General features: G+C 44.0%; 1 protein-coding gene across 1 annotated transcript; it reads right to left on the bottom strand.

The window, feature by feature from the left end:
• Positions 1-1,584: 1,584 nt before the first annotated feature.
• CDH26 (cadherin 26) lies at positions 1,585-20,160 on the bottom strand (the record flags this gene model as incomplete). The annotated part of the gene is made up of 17 exons (XM_082325697.1): positions 1,585-1,794; positions 2,463-2,546; positions 3,598-3,672; positions 4,076-4,203; positions 5,369-5,596; positions 6,132-6,365; positions 6,611-6,753; positions 7,368-7,636; positions 7,827-8,012; positions 9,894-10,022; positions 10,193-10,359; positions 11,615-11,762; positions 13,022-13,183; positions 13,657-13,779; positions 13,864-13,941; positions 19,279-19,375; positions 19,655-20,160. 17 exons carry the CDS (start codon positions 20,158-20,160, stop codon positions 1,585-1,587), a joined length of 2,967 nt encoding a protein of 988 aa, XP_082181823.1.
• Positions 20,161-21,956: the final 1,796 nt, after the last annotated feature.

The raw sequence follows: 21,956 nt of genomic DNA, 5'->3' as shown, positions 1-21,956 counted from the left end.
AATTCCATCTCTTACTGCCTGTATAACTTACCTAATGGCAGAATACTATCTTCTGAGCTATTCTTTCATGTATTGTAACACCGAGAGCCATCATGCTGTAACTGAGCACAGGTCAATTGCACACATTCAGACATCCACAAATCACAAAAAGTAACACATCTGTGGTTTCTATATAGGGAAACTTGATACCATCCTTTCTTTATCATGCCATCTGTTTTATCAATGGTGCTCGAGGAAACCCAAGAATTTCTTCATCACAGTCACATGTAGCTAATTTAGAGAAGGTAGTTATTTGAATGAAAGGAATAACCATACCTTGTCCTCTGTCAACAATTTCTCAACATTTCAAGTGTTATTTACAATAGTGTAATAAAACTAACAGCCACCAGATGCCACCATGAGTATGCAAGCACTAAATAAGTGCCTGTTTTATGCTAAAAGGCAAGGATGGTGCAGACCTCTCAGGTCATTAACGCAGTTACAGTCACACTAAGAGTAGAAGTGCATTTTCTCTTCGATGTTTCAGCGTCATATAGAAATAGAAGATCTGATCATCAAGTCAGATCCGCACGGCACTGTACTAAAGTTAATCTTGGATTTAAAGAGACTGCTTACTGGAGAAAGGATGTATCGCTGGCCTAGCTGGTAATTGCCTTCTCTGTTCAAAACTGCCTTATTTCCACACGGAACTTTGACTGGAATTTCTAGCCTAGTACATCAGGTTTTATCCTTTGCATACTAAATTGAAGATCCTTAATATCAGATCTTCTATTTGTGTAAGTCTGCACAGAATATGCCAAAATCCCTCCATCATCTCTGCAGAGTCCTTCGGCTGGGGCTGCACGGCTAGAAGGCGCGTCCCCTGGGTGGTGGATAGGGGATCCCTCTCTGGAGGGTGCACCGGATAAAATTGAAGAAGGTGCCGCGAACCAACGCAGCCTAATGGAAGGCCACCCTGACAGAAAAACCACTGGCCCTCCAAGTCATGGGGGTTGGGCAGGAGGCCAACTACCTCCTCCCGGAAAAAAAAAAAATAAAAAGTTGCAGAAACAACGAGCATCAACTTTCAAAAAAACCGAAATGGCGGGGATGGAGAAAATCAGTAATGAAGTGAGGAGGAGGAGATGGAACTGGATCGGTCATGTCTTGAGGAAAAAACCAACAGAAGACTGCGCTGTGGCCCTTGGGACTCCAGAGGGAAGAAGAAAGCGCGGTCACCCAAAAACGACCTGGTGTCGGATGGTGGAGGTTGAGAGGAATGGTGCAGGCTGGACTCTTGGGAAGCTGCACGGCACGCAGCCACAGACCGATCAAAGTGGAAGAACGATGTTCGCGCCTTGTGTGCCTCCTGGCACTGAGAGAATTCAGATCAGATCTCTGCAGAGTAGAGTGGACCTTCCAGACACGTCAAGTTCTTGGCTGCAGGCAGGCAAACAGTGTAGGAATGAAGAATAAAAGGCCAGGTACTCATGATGCAAACATACTGCAACACTTTCAAGTGCAAATGGTTCTTTCTTTCCGAATTTGGCAGTGCTTCTGCCAGAAGCCTCCGCAACACCATAAAGTAGTCACAGCCTTTTGAAATTAATTGAATGATGGAAATCGCTTCTGACAGATTTCTTCCAGAGCAGAAAACTTTGGTCCCAGGGTGTTCAAAAAATCAACAGGCAAGTCCTCACGGCCAATGCAGACAGAGCAGGAGGACTTACTTCGCTCTAGTTCTCCCTCCTCAGCATATCTGCAAGGTTCGTAGATGGCCCCGTAATCTTCCAGTGTGTTTTGGTAATACAGTTTCTAAAGAAGGAAAGAAATAATGCAAATCATCATTGAAGCTCCTACTGGCCTTTTGGAAATTAAAGGCACTCATGGTATGCAAATTAGGCAGGTAAGCCAGGAGGTTACAGTGAAGAGTATGAGTCTTTCTCTAATAAGAAAAGTTTTACTGAAACTCTCAGCTGCATAAGCACCAGAGCCTGAACCTCCCCTGGAGTACAAATGAGGAAGAAAAGAGCATTTGATCTGCCCTGGACCAGGCAGCTATCAAGTAAACATGACTGCGTGGAGGCATGCAGTCTGGCCCAAGGAGGCATGGAGGACGGATTTCCCTGATAGCACGGAAGTGAAAGAGCAGGCAACCGAACTTTAACCTTGTGCAGCAACAGAAAGCATTTTAGCCCCACTTCCTCGTCTTGAAGAATTTGTTACAGGTGGCAGACTCCAGCCTTGCAGTAACTGCTGGGTGACCAGCCAGAGGCAGCAAGAAGTCTAGGAGACAAGGCATTTTCAACAACAGTCTTGAATGTTTCCCTATCAAATATTTCCCTTGCTTTTGATTGTAATGCTTCTTAGATGTGGGCTAAGAGAGTAGCTGAAGCCATATCAGCTTTCCAGTTTTGCAAGCCTTTTTTTCCTATTCTTACAAGCCAGCTTGACAAAGGAGGGATTCAACATTCATTTCTTACCTGACTCAGTATTTTGTCCAGTGTCTGCATGATGTAATCAAGGTGTCTTACTTGGGATGTCTTGTAACTAGCGTACAGGGCATCCTGGAAGACAGACATTGTATCTCAGGTTTGACCGGCATAAAGTCACCTACTAACTTTTATTTCAGATACAAATAAATCCAATTATCTATCTCTCTCTCTCTGTTACATCCATTTCTCTGGTCCTGTCTTCTCCGGTTACATTGCAGCTTTTTCTGTTCAGGGACTGTTTCTTCTTATGAGTACGTAATCCATGTGTACACGGAATTACCAACTGCAGGCATTCTTCATAATCTCCAGTAATTAAATATGTTTCTTCCTCTAAATGTATTGGATTCCTTTTCATTAATGGCACCAAACATGACCTCAGAACTTTATAATGTGTTCTCACACAAGTAATCCTGCCTCCTAACTATGGTCTTAAGGATTGTGGAATTGGGTTCTCACATACATAAAAAAGACTGGTTTATATTTTCTTTGCGTGCTGTAAGACAGAGATTGTTCTTAAAGTCTCTTGGTGATCACTATGTATTTATGAACCAAACACATGACAGTCATCTACTGATGTAGACCAGAATTTCCTTCAGGTATTCTTTACAATAAAAATAGACATCTGTTAGAGAATACAGTACAAGAATCCACAGAACAAAATCAAAAGCCTTCAAACCCCTCGAAGTGCATCTTATAGTCATAAAAATACTCATAAATCCTATCCACACTTTTACAGTATGTTAAGGAGAAGGTGTTGACCAGCATGTTTTTGATAGATATCTGAAGAATGACGGTCTCATTTCACTTATGCCAAGAACTGAATAAAATCTTATGCATATCAATTCAGGTACTGTGATAAGAATTCTGGAAGAAATTACACTTCCAAATATTTAGAACAATAACTAATGAAAAGAAGTGCCAGTCTCAAACTGAAAGCTGTTAGAAAAAAATGTTGTCAACAGTATTTTAAATACCAGTGGAATCTCCAACAAGTGACACTTGTTTTCTAATTGAATTATATCACATTATTCTTCCCACTATTATTAATACCAAACCTCATTCTTGGGATTGCCAATTTCTGTGGTATAAAAAAGGGCATTTACATAAGGAAACAGGCAGTTACCTCAGCAATCACTTCTTTTCTAGCCTCCACAGACACAGGTGGTAGAGCAGCACGATCTGTAGTGTCCAGCTTAGCCTGCGTACAAGGAGAGGGGTGGTATGAATAAGAAACTGAACTAGGCTGTGAAGGATCACACTTTTGCAGCCTTTCACTTTCGTCTGCTCCCTTGTCAAAAACACTAGGATGTGCAGGGTGACAAGAGATGATGTGCCTCCTCATCTGCTGGGTTCATCGGTAGGATGAGGCACCTGGGAAGGTCCTGCTGATACTAAAAATTGGTAGGAGCGATTGAAGTCTGTCACCAGAGTAGCGTTATCCAGTCCATGCAGAACACCACTCCCCAGATATGCTTAGTGGCAAAAAAGCTTTATTTTGCTCAATACAAAAACCAGAGGAAACATAATAAAAGAGATGACTAGTACCAGATTCAACCACACAGCACTGGTGGGGTAATGTGAATATATGCTTTTGCACCTACTTGAAATGAAGACATTCTGCTCTCTTCATTATAGCTGATTAAAGTCTGTTCACCTTCTTGAAGTAGAACAGTGGCTTTGCTTTTAGATCCCACCACATAAAACCGGCAAAGTAGAATACTGGAAACTGCTGAAACAAGAAAGGGAATGGTGAAATGGGCATTGTGAATAGATCTGTATGGCTCAATACAGCGGGTTGGTGAAGTACCCAGCCCAGTTCCAAATGAGCTAACTCGGAAACCTCCAGCAGTGCAGCTGTGCGGATGCAATGCTTGGCCTGGAGTGGTCAGCCAGCTTTAGAAAGCCAAGCTGTTACCTCCACACAGCACTGCACTGAGCAGGCAGGCATACTAGATCACTCACAGATAACCAGAGGAATAGTGGTCAGATAATCTGTTAATTTTTGCTTCAGGTAAAGAATCAGTAGTTCTCTTCAGCAGTAACCAACATGAGCTGTTACAGAGGAAGCAGTTCTATAACAAGCAATTACTGAGTAGCGTAACCCCATGAGAGAAATTCATTACTTCCAGTTAGCCAGTACATGGTTCATGTCAAAAAAGTCAAGTATTCAATTTTATTCAATGCAAACAAAAGTATTTACTTTGTTGTACCAGAGTTCAGCTTAAGGACACATTTACATTTGCCAGTCTCTTTTAGGCACAATATAATCGTGATTTTCACAAGTAACAAGCTGAAAAATTCCACCCGTTAACATTACGTTTCTGTTTTTTCAGTTTAGATATTTTCTTTTTTCCTAGGTTACATACTTGTATTTATTGTTGTTCATACAATAGCATTCCATGCATCGATGTTATCTTCCCTTTTTCACTTCTCTGCAATACACAGTCCTCACCTTTTCACATCCCAGCCATGAGGGCAGATAAGTTTCACTAATCTTTCTAGTGTCTTTTACCCTGTGTTGTCAGCCTTGGAGACCACCTTCCTCTGCATTACACATTGTATTACAGTGCCTAGTAATTTGAAAGTTTTCTTGGCTATCAGAAAAGATCTTTTCAGTTACTAGATGGAAATGGCAATGTCTTGTGTTGGAAAACTAAGGTCTTCCTAAAATTTGAACAGAGAACGGGTCATGGACCAGGGCACATGGATGGAAGTGCCATGAAGAGTGCAAGTATTAACTGCTTGCACCTTGACTACACTCTAACACATTAAGGCAAATGGCCTTTCCTATTAACGCTGGTAGATTTTAGCACATGTTCATGAGCTGTGATTGCAATGAGATCCATTGGGCAGACGACAGATAAATTGCACACATAAGTTAGGAGGTTACTTACCCAGTAGTAACAACAGAACTGTCAGTATTATTGCAATGGCACCACCTCCAAGTCTCACTGCTGCTTGTGGAAATGGTGACTCTTTACATGTATGTCCATCTGGGCAAAAGCAGAGCCTAACATGCTGGTTCTGCCTTGTAGAAAATCCTTGTGTGTCCTGAATAATGATGGGCACCAAGTAGCTACCTTGTGGGAGGCTTCTTAACATTAAAAGTTCAACTGACTCCCCTAAAAAGAAGACAAGTGAATTATTTCAAGACTCATAGGAAGAAGCCTGATATTCTACAGTCCCTTCTGTTGATAATCAAAGGGAAACTCATTTGCACCCCAATTTCAAATACTTTTTCCAGCCTTAATGCACCATAGTAAATAGGACAAAATGACACCCCACCTTATCACCTTGCTGAGTCTTCTGGGCAAAGACATCTCTCCCAGTCTAGCTGCATTCTGGCATAGCTGCACTGATAACCTCTAGCATTCATCAGGTAGCTAATCAAATGCAGAAGTGGTTCCTCAGCTGTCCTATCCCCTTTCTGCAATTTGAGCACATTGCTTCTGGTCCTGTCCTCAGCAGACATAAAGAACAATGTAACTTTTTTTCAAATTGCAGTAACTTTATATTTTGAAAGCTGTTCTTCCATGTCCTTTCAGTCTCATCGAGACTAATCAGTAACAAGCCATAAAGGTAAGAGACAGTGAAATAACTAGAGGGCACATAGCTGACAATGAACTGCTCATGAAGGACATGAAAGGAAGAACTCACCAAAGTTCTCTCCTAATTTCCAGTTATGCTTCACATCTTCAGAGTCCTCAGCCAGCTCAAATGTAAATGGCCCAGAATGTGAACGGGCCAGAGCAGACTTAGCTTTTATAATGAGAGGCGTCCGTTCTTTTTTGTGACATACATCTAAAGAAGGAGCCACTAACGTTGGCATATGATCACGAATGTCAGACAAGTAAAGCCAGATGGTGCCAGTACCAGTCCGCGGTGGAATACCTAGATAGGAGCAAAAGAAACAGAAAAACACTCACAACTGGGTATCAACAAAAGCCAGTCCATTGGCAGGATCTCTGTCTGGTTTATCCTACTAAGTCACACATAACACAAGTTTTAAATATTAGGGTGTTCTGCATTACCATTCTCTACTTAGGTCCTTAGTCTTGCTATCATTTTTTATCTAACATGCACCTCATCTCAAACAGTCCAAATACTGCTTGAATATTATCTGACTGGCTACTTACCATGATCAATAGCACGAACAATAATGGTGTACAGGCTGTTGTTCACGTAAGGGGATTCTTGATCAAATTCTTTTGCCACAGTAAGAACTCCAGAATTCTCATCTATGCTCAGCCAACCACCTGGGTCACGGGCTAGTTCATATCTTAAAAAGAAAGGAAAAAGTTACAAGTTACAATCTTAGAAGGATTTTGAAGAATAGAAAATTTCTACTGCATCTTTCTTTGTCCTTTTGAGCTCTGTAGGTATTTTTACTTGTTAGTGATGCTTACTTTTGTTAATGCTATGACAAGCTGTGTGTTTCAACACAGCCAACAAACAGTTCCCCATACAAGTCCCCATACCTTGTACAGGCACATCAAAACTGTTCCTAGGGGCTAAGAAAGTTTCTAATTTCCACATCAGATTACTATTCTTACAGCCAAGCATACCTTAGTCCTTTCTATGGCATCAAAAATTTGTTGTCAAAAGTAAAATATAAATAATGCAACCTGGTTTTAGGCAAAACTGTTTTGAAGACAACAGAAACATTGAGCAACCAAGGACTGACTGCACCTTTAAATTGTATCTTACACAACCAGCTATCTGGATCTGCAGAATCAACAATAGTAAACCTGCACCTCTAATGTATATGTTCATATAACTGTAAATATATGTGGATGTATATTCATATATGTACATATACCAAATTAAACTTGAAAAACTCTCTATATTCCTAAGCTATTTCTTATTCTGAGAGTTAGAAGCATCTCCACTTACTTTATCTTATTTGGCATAACATCTGGAGATGTGGCAGGATACCTTCTAAATACTCTCCCAGGCTTCATTGAATCTTCTTTTTGGACAATAAGTATAGGAGGATGAAACCTAGGAGCACGCTGTGACTCTAAGACCTTGATGGTAACAGTTGTATTCGTGGATTCTAGGGTTGAGATCATCAGAATGCTGTTTTTACACAAGAAGAAAGGTTCTTCATTTGCTGCAGAAATGACAAGTGTCATCTCAGAGTCTTCTTCGTAGTTGAGAGGCTGAAAACCCCAGACAAAAGTCTGATTAGCAGTTATGACCCTTGGTTTGGCAGTCTCCTCTATATACCTGGAACTCAGAGGTGAACTGAGCTCACCAAACTCAACTAAGATGCTAAGCTATTGGTCTTGTAATCAGACTGGCCACACTACAACATTGCCATGCTGTAGCTCATCTGTTACTGCTCCTTACCTTGATAATACTCAAAATGCCTTCATTTGTGTCTGGATCCGTCTCAATGGTGAACTGTTCCTTCTCATTGCCTTTTGTTACTCTGTATTTTGCTCTCCAAGCTGGAGTGTTGGGAGAGTCTTCATCTTGCACTTGGAGCCGTAATACAGCTGGATGTTCTTGACCTGCTGAAATCTGTAGCTGGTACTGGGAGGGGAAAGGAAAGAACTAAGGACTATTTCTATTCTCCAAGAGAAAGAAGCTTGTTAGCCAGTTCTGAGCCAGAGTTCCACCACCAGACCATGTGGAGCTACTTTCTGCACACACTGTCGTTGTCTGCGGTGGTTCATGTCTCCCTGCTCAGTGACAGAGAACCCCTATGGGAGTTACAGAACTAACTTTCCTCCAACACATTCCCACTGACTTCATAAAGAGCTTATTACTAAACCTGATCTTCATCTAAAACCAGGAGACTACTCATCTCTCCTAATACTAACTATAGCAGTAGGCCCATAAATGCCACTAGGGCTTTTCACCCAGGATTGCCTTCTGCCATGTGGAAGAGATTGGTGCATACAGGCTTAGGCCAGAACTAGTCTGCAGATGTTCCATATCTGAGCTTGTAGAAAGCAAGTATGTGTGAGATTTTAGGTAATTTCTTCACAACGGTGAACAGTTTGATGGTGCAATGTAGCCACCAGCTTGCCTAACTAGCACTCCAAAGACAGGCTAAGAAATGCCAATTAAATCACCTAAAGCAGAAATATGTCTTAAAAGATGAGATGGTAGTAAAATGTAATTTATTTGTGTTTATTTTCTTCATATAAGTTGGTCACTGGTTGAGATCTGAAAATTCAGACTCTTGCCTTCTAATATGTAAACAATACTCTCCTTGCATCACAACTTTAAAAAATGCTGTAAAGAATCACACATGTACTCAGATAGAGGGAACAAATCACAGCTGAGAGAAGGCTCAGAATTTTACTAGACTGGAGTTAATGATGATGAAGCACAGATTTCTTGTACAAACCTGTTTTGGCAGATTATCTAACCTTATTCCCTCAGGTCTTCCAAACACTATTCTGCAAGTAGGAGACCTACCACAGTAACACACTTGTAAGTGTGTTTGCTTTTGTAGGTGACTTCATACCTACCGTTGTAACCCATATCTATTCTTACTGTTCACAACTTCAAATATTTACACATACCAGTGCTTGACATGACTCTACACTCCGCATATGTGTACTGGTTCTGGCTGGGATAGATCATTTTCTTCGTAGTAGCTAGTATGGGGCTATGTTTTGGATGTGTGCTGAAAACAGTGTTGATCACATAGGGATGTTTTCGTTACTGCTGAGCAGCGCTTACACAGAGTCAAGGCCCTTTCTGCTCCTCCCCCCACCCCAGCAGCGAGCAGGCTGCTGGGCCTGGGGTTAAACCACAGCACTGTGTCAACATGCAAATTACAGTCTTTCCGGGACCTGAGGTATTAAGGGGACCAGAGCCTGAAAATGGATAGCTCTTATCTGAATTCAAGTGTAGCTGTCTACCCGTTCACAGCTTTTTTAACTCCTCAGAGCCCTCTTCCTGCCAGCAAGCTCAGTCGCTCCCATTCACACAGCGGATGCTGCAGAAGCACCCTCACAGCCTATGCCAGCAGAAGCATCGCTACCACACCTAACTGCCCCATTAAGATGTACTGAGTTTGCAGGCAGGCAGGTTTAGGGCCGTTGAGGTCTTCATGGATCAAAACTAGGATCTTTCAAGAGTAGATTGTAATCAGCACCTTAGCTTCTCAGATGTTAGAATAAGCTAGTCTGTCAGCATCCTTACGCTAATAGTGAGACAAAAACCTTCTAGTGCTGTACACAGAAAACTAACAAAGTTTATCACTCTCAATAGTCAAGTGTTCTCTTACTGTCCACATTTTTAAGAGATATTTCTTCACATAAAGTTTATTTGCACTTGTTTTGGCCTGATTCTGCAAGTGTCTGAGGGTTCCTATTTCCACCACTGAGTGTATTTAGCAGTTTGAAGGACTGACCTGTATTTAGGAAGGCTCAGTAAAGTAATAATGTTTTTCCTTACATTATCACGAGTAAATACAGGGAGGTGGTTGTTTGCATCTTCAACAGCTACATTCACTGTTGCAGTAGATGACAGCTGGGGAGTTCCATGGTCACTGGCTTTAATTAGAAGTTTGAAAGAGTTGGTAGTCTGAAAAACAGAAGAAAGGAAGTTCCAAACTTAGTTCAGAAGCAGTTCCCGCATTTTGCCAGTCACAGCTACAAAGCTGGGTGTGAGACTCTCCCTCGCTTATACCTGGTTAATGTGTAGTGAACATGTATCATGCATTAAATGATACAAAGCTGCCGTATGTACCTCACCTTATATTCCAGGCATCTTGACAGACGTATTGATCCTGTGGTAGGATCAACATTAAATGTGAATCCATCTGAAAGGGGCATTTGCATACTTAGAGAATAGGACACCTGAGAATTGGCAGTGCCATCTTCATCTTTGTCCAAGGCAGTAACTTGGAAAACTGGGTCATCTAGGATGAAGAATTGAGACATTAATAGAAGTGTTTAGTCTTGACATGGAGTTTCTCAGGCCTGTCTGCAGGCTCTTGAACACACAAGTCCTAAGAAAACCTATAACTTCTGTGGCTATGGTTATCCCTGCAACAACTTTGGCTTCCAGCTCATTTGAGCAGTAAATCTGCCTAAGGTACTGTTGGACAATAGAGAGAGTTATCACACTCATGAATCTACTTTATCAAAAACATTCAGTAGTTATTTATGCCAGCTCCTGAGGAGTTGGCACCATGCCCACATGTCTACACATCCAGATTAAGTCTTTGTATTTCTAAAACAGTGTGTCCGACCGTCTTCTGTGAAGCAGTGTCCATGTGCAGGTTCCAGATCTACTGTTCAGATTAGTCTGTATGCTCGTTTTGGCTGGGATAGTTCATTTTCTTCATAGTAGCTAGTATGGGGCTATGTTTTGGATGTGTGCTGGAAACAGTGTTGATCACATAGGGATGTTTTTGTTGTTGCTGAGCAGCGCTTACACAGAGTCAAGGCCCTTTCTGCTCCTCCCCCCACCCCAGCAGCGAGCAGGCTGGGGGTGCACAGGGAGCTGGGAGGGGACACGGCCGGGACAGCTGACCCCAGCTGCCCAAAGGGCTGTCCCACACCACAGGGCGTCGTGCCCAGCGTATAAAGCTGGGGAAGAAGGGGGAAGGGGGGACGTTCGGAGTGATGGCGTTTGTCTTCCCAAGTCACCGTCACGCGTGATGGAGCCCTGCTTTCCTGGCGATGGCTGAGCACCTGCCTGCCGATGGGAAGCGGTGAGTGAATTCCTTGGTTTGCTTTGCTTGCGTGCGTGGCTTTTGCTTTACCTATTAAACTGTCTTTATCTCAGCCCACGAGTTTCCTCACTTTTACTCTTCTGATTCTCTCCCCCATCCCCCTGTGGGGAGTGAGTGAGCGGCTGGGTGGGGCTGAGCTGCCGCCTGGGGTTAAACCATGACAGTCTGCTAAAGTCTTGGCTTGCAGTTAAGAAGAAATATCTTAGGAGTTTTCCAGAATGTCTCCAACGTTATGCTAATGTGCATTGAGGTTAATCAGACAAGAAGTCAAGAGGGAGGAAATAGTCCTTCACAGGAAATCGTCCCTAAACACAAGTGTTTAAGTAAAACATAGGGAGAAGAACAGATTTAGTAAGAAAGGAAAAGGAAAGACAAAGGAATTAAAGAGAGCAGTCATACACAAACCAGTAGTATCCCTTGTTTGGATGGCACTTACCTTTACTGTGGTTCTCTCTTATTGTAATGCTATATTCTTCCTTGGGAAACTCAGGTGCATTGTCATTAATATCTTTCACATTTATCTTGAAAAATAAAGGGTGGTCCAATAGTTCACCAGTTTTTCTGTGCACAATATCGAAACGTATCTAAATGAGTAGCGACACAGATATCAGAATGGAATGAATGGTATCATTTAGATATCAGAATGGAACAAAAAACTTAATTTTGAAGCTGCTTCAATCATATTGGGCTAGCATTTGCCTTTAAGTTGCATCACTAAGTCATTATTTCACCTTTCCAAAGTAGTAGATTCATAATGGTCATCCTGTGCATTAAACAATACTTTAAAAAAAAATCAGTACCTGGAGCTGGATCTGGGTTATTTGAAATGACTTCCTAATATAAAATACATAAATATCCCTGGGGCCAGACAAAAGAATGCTTTCACGTGTGCTTCCCAATTCTGAAGTATTTATTGAAGTAGTACATTCAGTTTTCTCTAGCTGCATTTCTATGATATTTTGGCACTATATCCATGAATGTGCAGGGGATTCAATTCTGAATGCTGAATTCTTCTTTGCTACACTTATTTCTGCTTTAAAACCAAGCCCGGAGTGTCTGCCCTGGAACAGCCGTGTGTCCGGTGAGGGGGAATAGAAGGCTCTCCAAAATTTATCTTTTCATTATGGAAGGCAAGACCTTGCACAGAAAGCCACATGGAACGGTAACTATCAGTTGTGTACAGTTAATCCACAGAGACACAAATAGAAGTCATCACAGAATAAACATAAGGAGACCACAACTGAAGATTTTTTGCGAGAGGAAAACAAACCCACACTCACATATTTCATTCGTACACTTGTTATCACATTTCTTTCATTACAGTTACTGCTTATGAACACTTTTCTGCTTTTTAAGGAGAAACATATGCTTACTCTTATGTAAAGTTGCAGTAATACAGCTTTGCAGCTCCTCCAGTATTACCTACTTTTTTGTAATGCATAACTATTTGCTTCCATTCTCTTGATTAGGAGCTTTTGGGTTTTCAACTCAGTGTTCTGGCCCCTATAGCTGTAACATACTTTGAATTTCAGGACAACCTTTTTATTTTTTAGATTACAATCAAGAGTCATATCAAAAAGAAAATAGAAAAGAACTGTACAGATATTTGTGGAAGTCCAAACATGCCACAAAGCTTTATAATGGATAGCGATGTGGAAGTTACCTACTGGTCTCTGCTGAAACAATCATCTTAGCATTTATTTAGAGGTTCACAATAAGAAAAGGAGGTCATAAAAATACACTTAAAATTCTTTTAGGTGTGTCTCATTGTTGTGAAGCATTTAGCTATGAGAAAGCAATTAATATTTTCAAACAGTTTTAAGTACTTTTTAAAGTGTGTTACCTGAAAAGTTGAGGTCTTTTCTCTGTCAATGGTACGATGTACATACACATATCCATTTGCATCTTCTCCTACAGAAAATAATCCAATCTCTGGAGGTTGATCTACCCCAGGTCCACTGATTAAATATTTTACTGATGCATTAAATGCTTTGTTGTTGAACACCTTTTGAAAAGAGACATAGCACAATGCAGTGTGAGTAGGTAAGATGGAAAAGAAATAAAACCACTTTAGACCAATTCCGCTCCTGCCCACCTCCTCTGTGCAGATGGGGCCTTGCTTGCAGGCTTGGTCTCAGCCAGCTCCACAGCTTTCTGGGTTGCAGCATCACTACTCTGCACAGTGTGCAGGTACGCAGCTCTGTGCAATGGCTCTCTTACTTCTCCCAGGCTGTAGTCTTCTTTCCCCTGAGTATACCTGCAGCTTCCCGTAGAAAGGAGCAGTATAGCCCCCACACCACACAAGGCTACCCAGCTCAATGTAAATAAGACAACTTTGTATAAATAAGTTTTTTAAAAAGTTGCTGTTTGATGCACAATTCTTGCCCTCTCCTACCTTTGGTATTTTAGTGTACAATCTGCGGTGATTAATACCTTACTGAGGTTCAAGAAGAACTTTTACTAAAAGGTTGTTTGTACCTGCCCAGCATATATTGGGAATGGTCCTTTGTCCTCCTCTTGAACATCAATGGTGGTGACAACCCAGGTCCTTTTTGTACGCCGTAGAGGACGTAGACTGTCTAACTGGGAAGAATCTATCCACTATTGGATAAAGCAGTGTATTTAGTATCATAGTTTACATATTAACAGTTGTGTATCTGTTGCTATATAATATTGACTACAAACCTGAATACTCTTCTTTCGGATGGCTTGTCTTAAACTGAAATTTTCTATTTCATGAGAAAAACTGTTGGCAGCAGTAACCTTGTGAAAAAAAAAGAAAGATGATTGTGAGAAGTGTGGTTAAATAGAAACCATTGATATGTTATGTAGGAAGAAGCTGGCTTCACAGAAACATATTGACCTAGCTTTGACAGCATTGTATTAAATCGTATCTAGCCCTGGAGACTCCACAAATATCATCCATCTCATTCCAAGTGAACTGGCATGAGAGCTTGGATACTAATTTCTCTGGTCAGGTGATGCCAGTCCCAGGAACATGCAAATGCTGCATCTAACAGTCCATAGTATTATCTCTATGGCTTTTCTCAAACCAAGTATCTCCAGTTTTTAAAATATTCACTTCTGTCTCTCTGTGTCTAGTGCTGCTTTAGAAGTTGTCTGGTATTGGCAGGACATAAACCTACTACTGGAAAAAAGTTACGTGTGGGGAGTGTTTCAGGTTCTCAGAGACTCTGTCATGTGCCTCTAAGTGTTCCAAACATAGCTGATTTACCAGAAGATGAACACCAGACCAAAGTCTCTAATCCAGAGAAGTGAAATAAATTGTGGAGAATGGTGACTGCACCCCACTTGGCAGGATTTGCCCTTTTCTAAGCACAAGCTTCCTGCACCGGCTTCAGACACTACATTTTACTTGAAATCTTTCACCACAAAGGAGTATGACAGTACTTAAATTACACTATTGCCATTAGCTCACAGGTAACTTGCATGCCTTCCTCCTACTTTTCACTGATTTCATTGGAAAGCTTGAGGTTTTATGACTCATTCCATCAAATGTATCCAGTAGCATTCAAAAATGAAACAGAGTTCTTCCTGCCTAGAGTTGGGCAAAGGTTTGGCCTTTACCCCGTGACCTTTTTCTGAAGAAATGAAATACTGATAAAATTGTCATGGTTATAAACTTGCCAAGCAATGGGGGCTCATCAGTAACGCCTTGGAGCTTTTCTGTAACGCTGTTGTATGACCTGGGGAAAACCTCTACGATGTAAAAACAGCAAGGAAGGCTTTAACTTGGTACTTGCATGTAGTATTTATAAGCTTTGTTCCAGGTTCAGCTCTGACAGCTTGGTTCAACTTTGTCTGTGCTGGACCCCCCAGACAAGCCGCTTTCCCCTTTATATACACGTAGCCGCTTTTGGTTGTACTGGAAGCTTTAATTAATTTTATGGCTTCCACACTCCTCTATGTGCTCCAGTTGCACAGCAATGGCTCAGGCCATTGCCGTATCAGTCCCAGACATCGTCACTGCTAGGAAGGAACAACCCAGTTCGAGCCCACGAACCCCACAGAAACACTCGTGGAAATGCCACTGAATTACTGCAGGGGATCGTTAATCCAGCAGACCCAACGCTAGGCACCTGTGCGCTCTGCCAGGCATGAGTACGCCGGCGTCCCTGGCAGGAGGAGCAGAGGCTCCTGGAAACCCCCTTGCAGGAGACCTGAGCCCGGTTCCTGGGGACAGAGGAGCCCCCCTTCCCCGGAGGCACCGCGCTGCGGCCCGAGCCCTCGTCCCCGCGGGCAGGGCTGCGCACCTACCTGCAGGAGAAGCAGCGCGGCGAGCAGCTCCATGGGAGGCGGGCAGCGGAGCGCAGCGGTGCGCAGCGGTGCGGAGCAGCCCGGGGAGCTCCGGGGGAGGGAGGGAGGGAGGCAGGGCCGGGGCCGGGGCGCGTCCAGCGGCAGCAGCCCCCCGCCGCTGCGCCCCGGGCAGCCTGCGACCGAGGTAGTCAGAAAAATGAACTGTTGATTCTGTAAAACTGAAATGACTCAAAGCAAAGCTCGGTCCTCCTGTCTTGTTTTTTTCAGTCAGTTTGCAACTCCCACCTGCCATTATTACACAATACAAACATGCCATTACTGCAGTTTTATGATCATTACACAGCTAGGATAAAGCATGTGACTTTCCTTGACAGTTACTTGGAAAGGCCTTTTCCTAATAATGTCATCGTTTGCAATAACGCAAACGTTTAACTTTATATTTAATGGGAGCTACTTTTATCTGCTGTGCCCAGGAGTGCTATTTCTATGCTACTTCAGACTTTGAACCAAGAACAAGTTCTGTAAAAGCTTATTTGAAAGCTGATATAAACAACATGAGACTGTCCTGTTCAACCCAAAAGCCATCAAGCAAGTATGAACTTGTATACCTGAAGCTGAACTTCCCACCCAGCTTGTAAAAAAAACATTCTAAATAAAACTACATAAAGAAGTGGGAAATGAAAAATTAAGTCTTGTAAAACCATGTAAAAGGAAGACTGAGTGGCAGAGTATGGGGAAGGTCCTGGCTTCTATGAGAACAAGTTTTACAGCATTTTCCATTCTCCTGTATTGCTTTTACTGGGCACAAGGAGGTTTATTTGTTTTTAGAACTGGAAAATAATTAATTTAGTGTAATGGAAGTTGTGAAAAGGAAGACTTAGGGAAGAACTGATCTTCTGTTCAGGGCAGAAGAAAAGCAATAGATCATGTCAAATAGGCCACAATGTTTTAAATAAAAGTGGGGGTGGGGAAGAAGGAAGGCAGATGATCATAGAATCGTAGAATGGTTTGGGTTGGAAGGGACCTTAAAGATCTCCTGGTTCCAGCCCCCTGCCATGGGCAGGGATGCCTTCCACCAGACCAGGTTGCTCAAAGCCCCATCCAGCCTGGCCTTGGGCACTTCCAGGGATGGGGCATCCACAGCTTCTCTGGGCAACCTGTGCCAGTGCCTCACCACCCTCACAGTAAAGAATTTCTTCCTTATGCCTAATCTAAATCTACCCTCTTTCAGTTTAAAGCCATTACCCCTTGTCCTATCACTACAGGCCCTTATAAAAAGTCCCTCTCCAGCTTTCCTGTAGGCCCCCTTCAGGCACTGGAAGGCTGCTATAAGGTCTCCCCGGAGCCTTCTCTTCTCCAGGCTGAACCACCCCAACTCTCTCAGCCTGTCCGCACAGGAGAGGTGCTCCAGCCCTCTGAGCATCTTTGTGGCCCTCCTCCGGACTCGCTCCAACAGGTCCATGTCCTTCTTATGTTGGGGGCCCCAGAGCTGGAGGCAGTGCTCCAGGTGGGGCCTCACAAGAGCAGAGTAGCGGGGGAGAATCCCCTCCCTCGCCCTGCTGGTCACGCTTCTTTTGATGCAGCCCAGGATACGGTTGGCTTTCTGGGCCGCAAGTGCACGTTGCCAGGTCGTGCTGAGCTTCTCATCAACCAACACCCCGACGTCCTTCTCCTCAGAGCTGCTCTCTATCCATTCTCCACCCAGCCTGTATTTGTGCTTGGGCTGGCCCCAACCCATGTGCAGGACCTTGCACTTGGCCTTGTTGAACTTCAGGAGGTTTGCACGGGCCCATCTCTCCGGCCTGTCCAGGTCCCTCTGGATGGCATCCCTGCCCTCCAGCGTGTTGACCGCACCACACAGCTCGGTGTCATCGGCAAACTTGCTGAGGGTGCACTCAATCCCACTGTCCATGTCGCCGACAAAGATGATATAAACAGTGCCGGTCCGCATACCAAGCCCTGGGGAACGCCACTCGTCACTGATCTCCACTTGGACACCGAGCCATTGACCGCAACTCTTTGAGTGCAACCATCCAGCCAATTCCTTATCCACTGAGTGGTCCATCCATCAAATCCATCTCTCTGATTTAGAGACAAGGATGTTGTGTGAGACAGTGTCAAATGCTTTGCACAAGTCCAGGTAGATGATATCTCTTGCTGTTCCCTTATCCACCAACGCTGTAACCCCATTGTAGAAGGCCACCAAATTTCTCAGGCACGATTTGCTCTTAGCAAAGCCATGTTGGCTCTCACCAATCACCTCCTTATTTTCCTCGTGCCTTAGCATAGTTTCCAGGAGAATCTGCTCCATGATCTTGCCAGGCACAGAGGTGAGTCTGACTGGTCTGTAGTTCCCCGGGTCTTCCTTTTTTCCTTTTTTAAAAATGGGGGTCCCCCTTTTCCAGTCAGCAGGAACTTCACCAGACTGCCATGACTTCTCAAATATGATGCACCGGTAGTGGCTTGGCAACTTCATCCGCCAGTTCCCTTAGGACCCATGGTTGCATCTCATCAGGTCCCTTGGACTTGTGCACCTTCAGGTTCCTTAGATGATCTCAAATCTGATCTTCTACAGTGGGCGGTTCTTCATTCTCCCAGTCCCTGCCTTTATATTCTGCGACTTGGGTGGTGTGGCTAGAGCACTTGCCAGCCAAGACTGAGGCAAAGAAGTCATTGAGTACCTCAGCCTTCTCCATATCCCAGGTAATCAGGTCTCCCATTTCCTTCCAGAGAGGACCCACATTTTCCCTAGTCTTCCTTTTATCACTGACATATTTAGAGAAGCTTTTCTTGTTGCCCTTGGCATCCCTGGCCAGATTTAATCCTATTGGGGCTTTAACTTTCCTAACCTGATCCCTGGCTGCTCAGACAATTTCTTTGTATTCCTCCCGGGCTACCTGTCCTTGCTTCCACCCTCTGTAGGCTTCCTTTTTGTTTTTGTGTTTGTCCAGGAGCTCCTTGTTCATCCACACAGGCCTAGCACTTTTGCCTGACTTCCTCTTTGTTGGGGTGCATTGCTTCTGAGCTTGGAGGAGGTGATCCTTGAATATTAACCAGCGTTCTTGGGCCCTTCTTCCCTCCAGGGCTTTATCCCATGTTACTCTACTGAGCAGATCCCTGAAGAGGCCAAAGTCTGCTCTCCTGAAGTCCAGGGTAGCGAGCTTGCTGTGCACCCTCCTCGTATCCCCTGCCTGTCCTTCCTAAAGAGCCTGTACCTTTCACGTGTCCCCGATGCCGATAAGATCATAGCCTTGTAGGCGTGTGCATATCTCTAACTCCTCTTGTTTATTCCCCATGCTTCGTGCATTTGCGTAGAGGTAGTTAAGTTGGGCCCTTCGGCTGGGGCTGCACGGCTAGAAGGCGCGTCCCCTGGGTGGTGGATAGGGGATCCCTCTCTGGAGGGTGCACCGGATAAAATTGAAGAAGGTGCCGCGAACCAACGCAGCCTAAGGGAAGGCCACCCTGACAGAAAAACCGCTGGCCCTCCAAGTCATGGGGGTTGGGCAGGAGGCCAACTACCTCCTCCCGGAGGAAAAAAAAAAAAAAAAAAAAAGTTGCAGAAACAACGAGCATCAACTTTCAAAAAAACCGAAATGGCGGAGATGGAGAAAATCAGTAATGAAGTGAGGAGGAGGAGATGGAACTGGATTGGTCATGTCTTGAGGAAAAAAGCAACAGAAGACTGCACTGTGGCCCTTGGGACTCCAGAGCACGCAGCCGCAGACCGATCGAAGTGGAAGAACGATGTTCGCGCCTTGTGTGCCTCCTGGCACTGAGAGAATTCAGATCAGTTAAGTTGGGCCCCTAATGAAGCCAACTTACTGGCTGGAATTCCTTTGTGCTGCTCTTCAGGTACACTCTTGTTGACCTGTGATCCTTCTCCAGGCTCTGGGCATCTATTCCTGGCACTGGCATCCAACTGGTAGGAGAAGGATGGATTGAGGTTCCTCTCCCCTAGCAACTTTAAAGCCCTCTTCACCAGCTTGGCAAGCCTATGACCAAAGATGCTCTTCCCCTTCTCTGACAGATAGACCCCATCAGCCCGCAGTAGACCACATTTCTCAAAGCGAGTCCTATGGTCTAAGTAGCCGAACCTCTGGCTGTGGCATCAGTCCTGTAAGCATTTGTTGATTTGCCAGATTTGACTGGCCCTTTCAAGCCCCTTCCCTTTGACTGGGAGGATAGATGAAAAACCTACCTGCGCTCCAGAGTCCCTTCCTGCCACTCCCAGGGCTCTGTAAGCATTCTTGATACTCCTCTGGTGCCCACGTGAAACAACAGCAGTGGATAATAGTCAGTGGACTGTATGAGGCTTGGTAGCCTCTCGGTGACATGCCTGATACGAGCCCCCGGTAGGCAGCACACCACTCTAGAGAGTGCATCAGGTTGGCAAATGGGCGTCTCCGTATCTCTCAGAAGAGAGTTGCCTGCTACTGTCACCCATCGCCTTTTCTTAGTTGCGCTGGTTGTTACACAGGGAGCAGATCGGGCTGCCTTACTCAGCTCCAGCGGCTCTCCTGATGTGTCAGGTCCTTCCTCTTCAGTCTGCAGAGTGGTGAAGTGGTTCTGCAAGAGCACCTCAGCCTTCGGGGGAAGTCTCTTCCTCCCGCTGGTCCTTGCTGTTGCAAGCTTCCATTCTTCTGCATTATTGGTCCCCCTCCCTTCTCTGTGTGCCAGTGGGGGAGTTTTGGGCTGTTTCACCATGGGTCCACTGCAGACTGCGCTTGGAACCAGCTATCTAACTCCTTCTCGGCCTCCCTGGTGTTACGCAGCCTTCCGACAGCTCAGCCCCCTGCTGCAGGAGGTCCTCCACCTGGGCACACCTTCTGCAGGCAGCTCCGCCGCCTGTCCCTGCCCCGGGAGAAAGGCCTGGGCGCTTCCTGCGGTCTGAGGTCTGCGCTGCGGCCTCTCTTCTGAGGTTCACTATTAACTGGACAAAAAGTAACAGCCTTAAATAACAGCACAGGATAGGCTGGTTTAGACATCAGGAAAACCTCAAATAGCAAGAATGTTCTGAATGTAAAATTCCTGTGTGATATCTCTCAGAGGAGTTTTGTAGTGCTTAATATAAAGATTACAGAAATAGCAAAGCAAAGGGATTTTCAGCAACAGGAAATGCCATTTTCCCCCCTTTGAATCTCTCTCCCTTCGTTTTCCTCTTGATTAGTCTCAGCTAAACATATGAACACGCAGTGTGTGAAATTAAGTTAAACATACTTATCCGTGTATACTAGCAACACGAGAATGTGGTTCTCTGCAAGCATCTACCCACATGTCTTTGCTGTTCTTTGGATCATGTTCTAAGTGTCCTGGAGATTATAACAGAGAATGTGAAACTCGTTGATTAGTGCTCTTTAAAAAAAAAGTTATGAATATGATGGTTTTCCTGTTATTTTCACCTGTTACGATGCCTTAACACAGCCACTACTGAAGTGACTGCCATGCGGAGTAGAAATAATCATACAGCTTTAACTCCCTAGCTTGGCCATCAGCAGCAATAGAGCTGAGATACGCTGAGCTACAAGCTCTAGCCTACCCTGCAGTAAAGAAATTTTCTAAAAGAAAAATTAAGAGGTGCCATCTTGTGGATGATGAAAAAAATACAACTAAGTAACAAATAGGCAGTATCTCACTTTTAATATAGTAAATATACAGTAACTTTGAATTACAAGATCACTTTCCAATGAAATTACTAGCAAAAATATCCACGAAAAGTCCAAATAAATAAGAACACATGATTACCAACATCAAAAGCTGGGCTGCAAATTCTCAGTTAATCAAGTTCCAGTCTTTCCAGATAAGAGTGGTCTGTTTAACGCCGACTAATGCCAATGGGAGCAACAAAGGCTCAATACCTTTAAAATAGGGCAAAAAATAGTACATTATAGGCAATTTCACACTGTAGAAATTTCAACTATAATATGAGCTCCAAAAAAGGTATCACATACTGACTCGAAAAACTGTCAAAATACTCTCAAACTTTTAACAAGATCCTTTAAATAGCAAATACAAGATAGAAGTTACCTCAAACAATAAATGAAACACAGAAAGGACACGAGCAATAATGGGATTGCGGCGTAATTAAGCAGTCTGGAGTCAAACAAGACAGTTTAGACCAAAGAAATAAGCAAAACCGTCCCCTGCAGCACTATACCCCTCTGCCGTCATCTCGGGCACGGGCCAGCAGCAGAAAGCAGAGGGGCGCTGGCAGCACCCAGGCGGCAGGGCTGGGCGCTCCGCTCCGCATCCCGGGAGAGGGGCATCAGTGGGAGACGAGAGCTCCCTACTTCTGGCAACCCATTTGCTCTAAACTCAACTTTCTCTGAACGAATACTGCTGAGCCTTTTTGCCTCTGTGAGAAGCACTGTCAATCACCCCACGACCCCAGATTTGTACCAGCAAATGTAATCTCTCAGTTGGAAAAAAAAAAAATACAGTTCACCTTATCAGCCTTAACAAGTGGCCACCCCATGATTTAGGAGGTAGGGCTTGATTTGAGT

Source organism: Platalea leucorodia (genome assembly GCF_965183815.1).
Source record: "Platalea leucorodia genome assembly, chromosome: 13".
NCBI lineage: Eukaryota > Metazoa > Chordata > Aves > Pelecaniformes > Threskiornithidae > Platalea > Platalea leucorodia.
The sequence above is the reverse complement of the archived record's forward strand: the minus strand, read 5'-3'. Positions and strand labels throughout refer to the sequence as shown.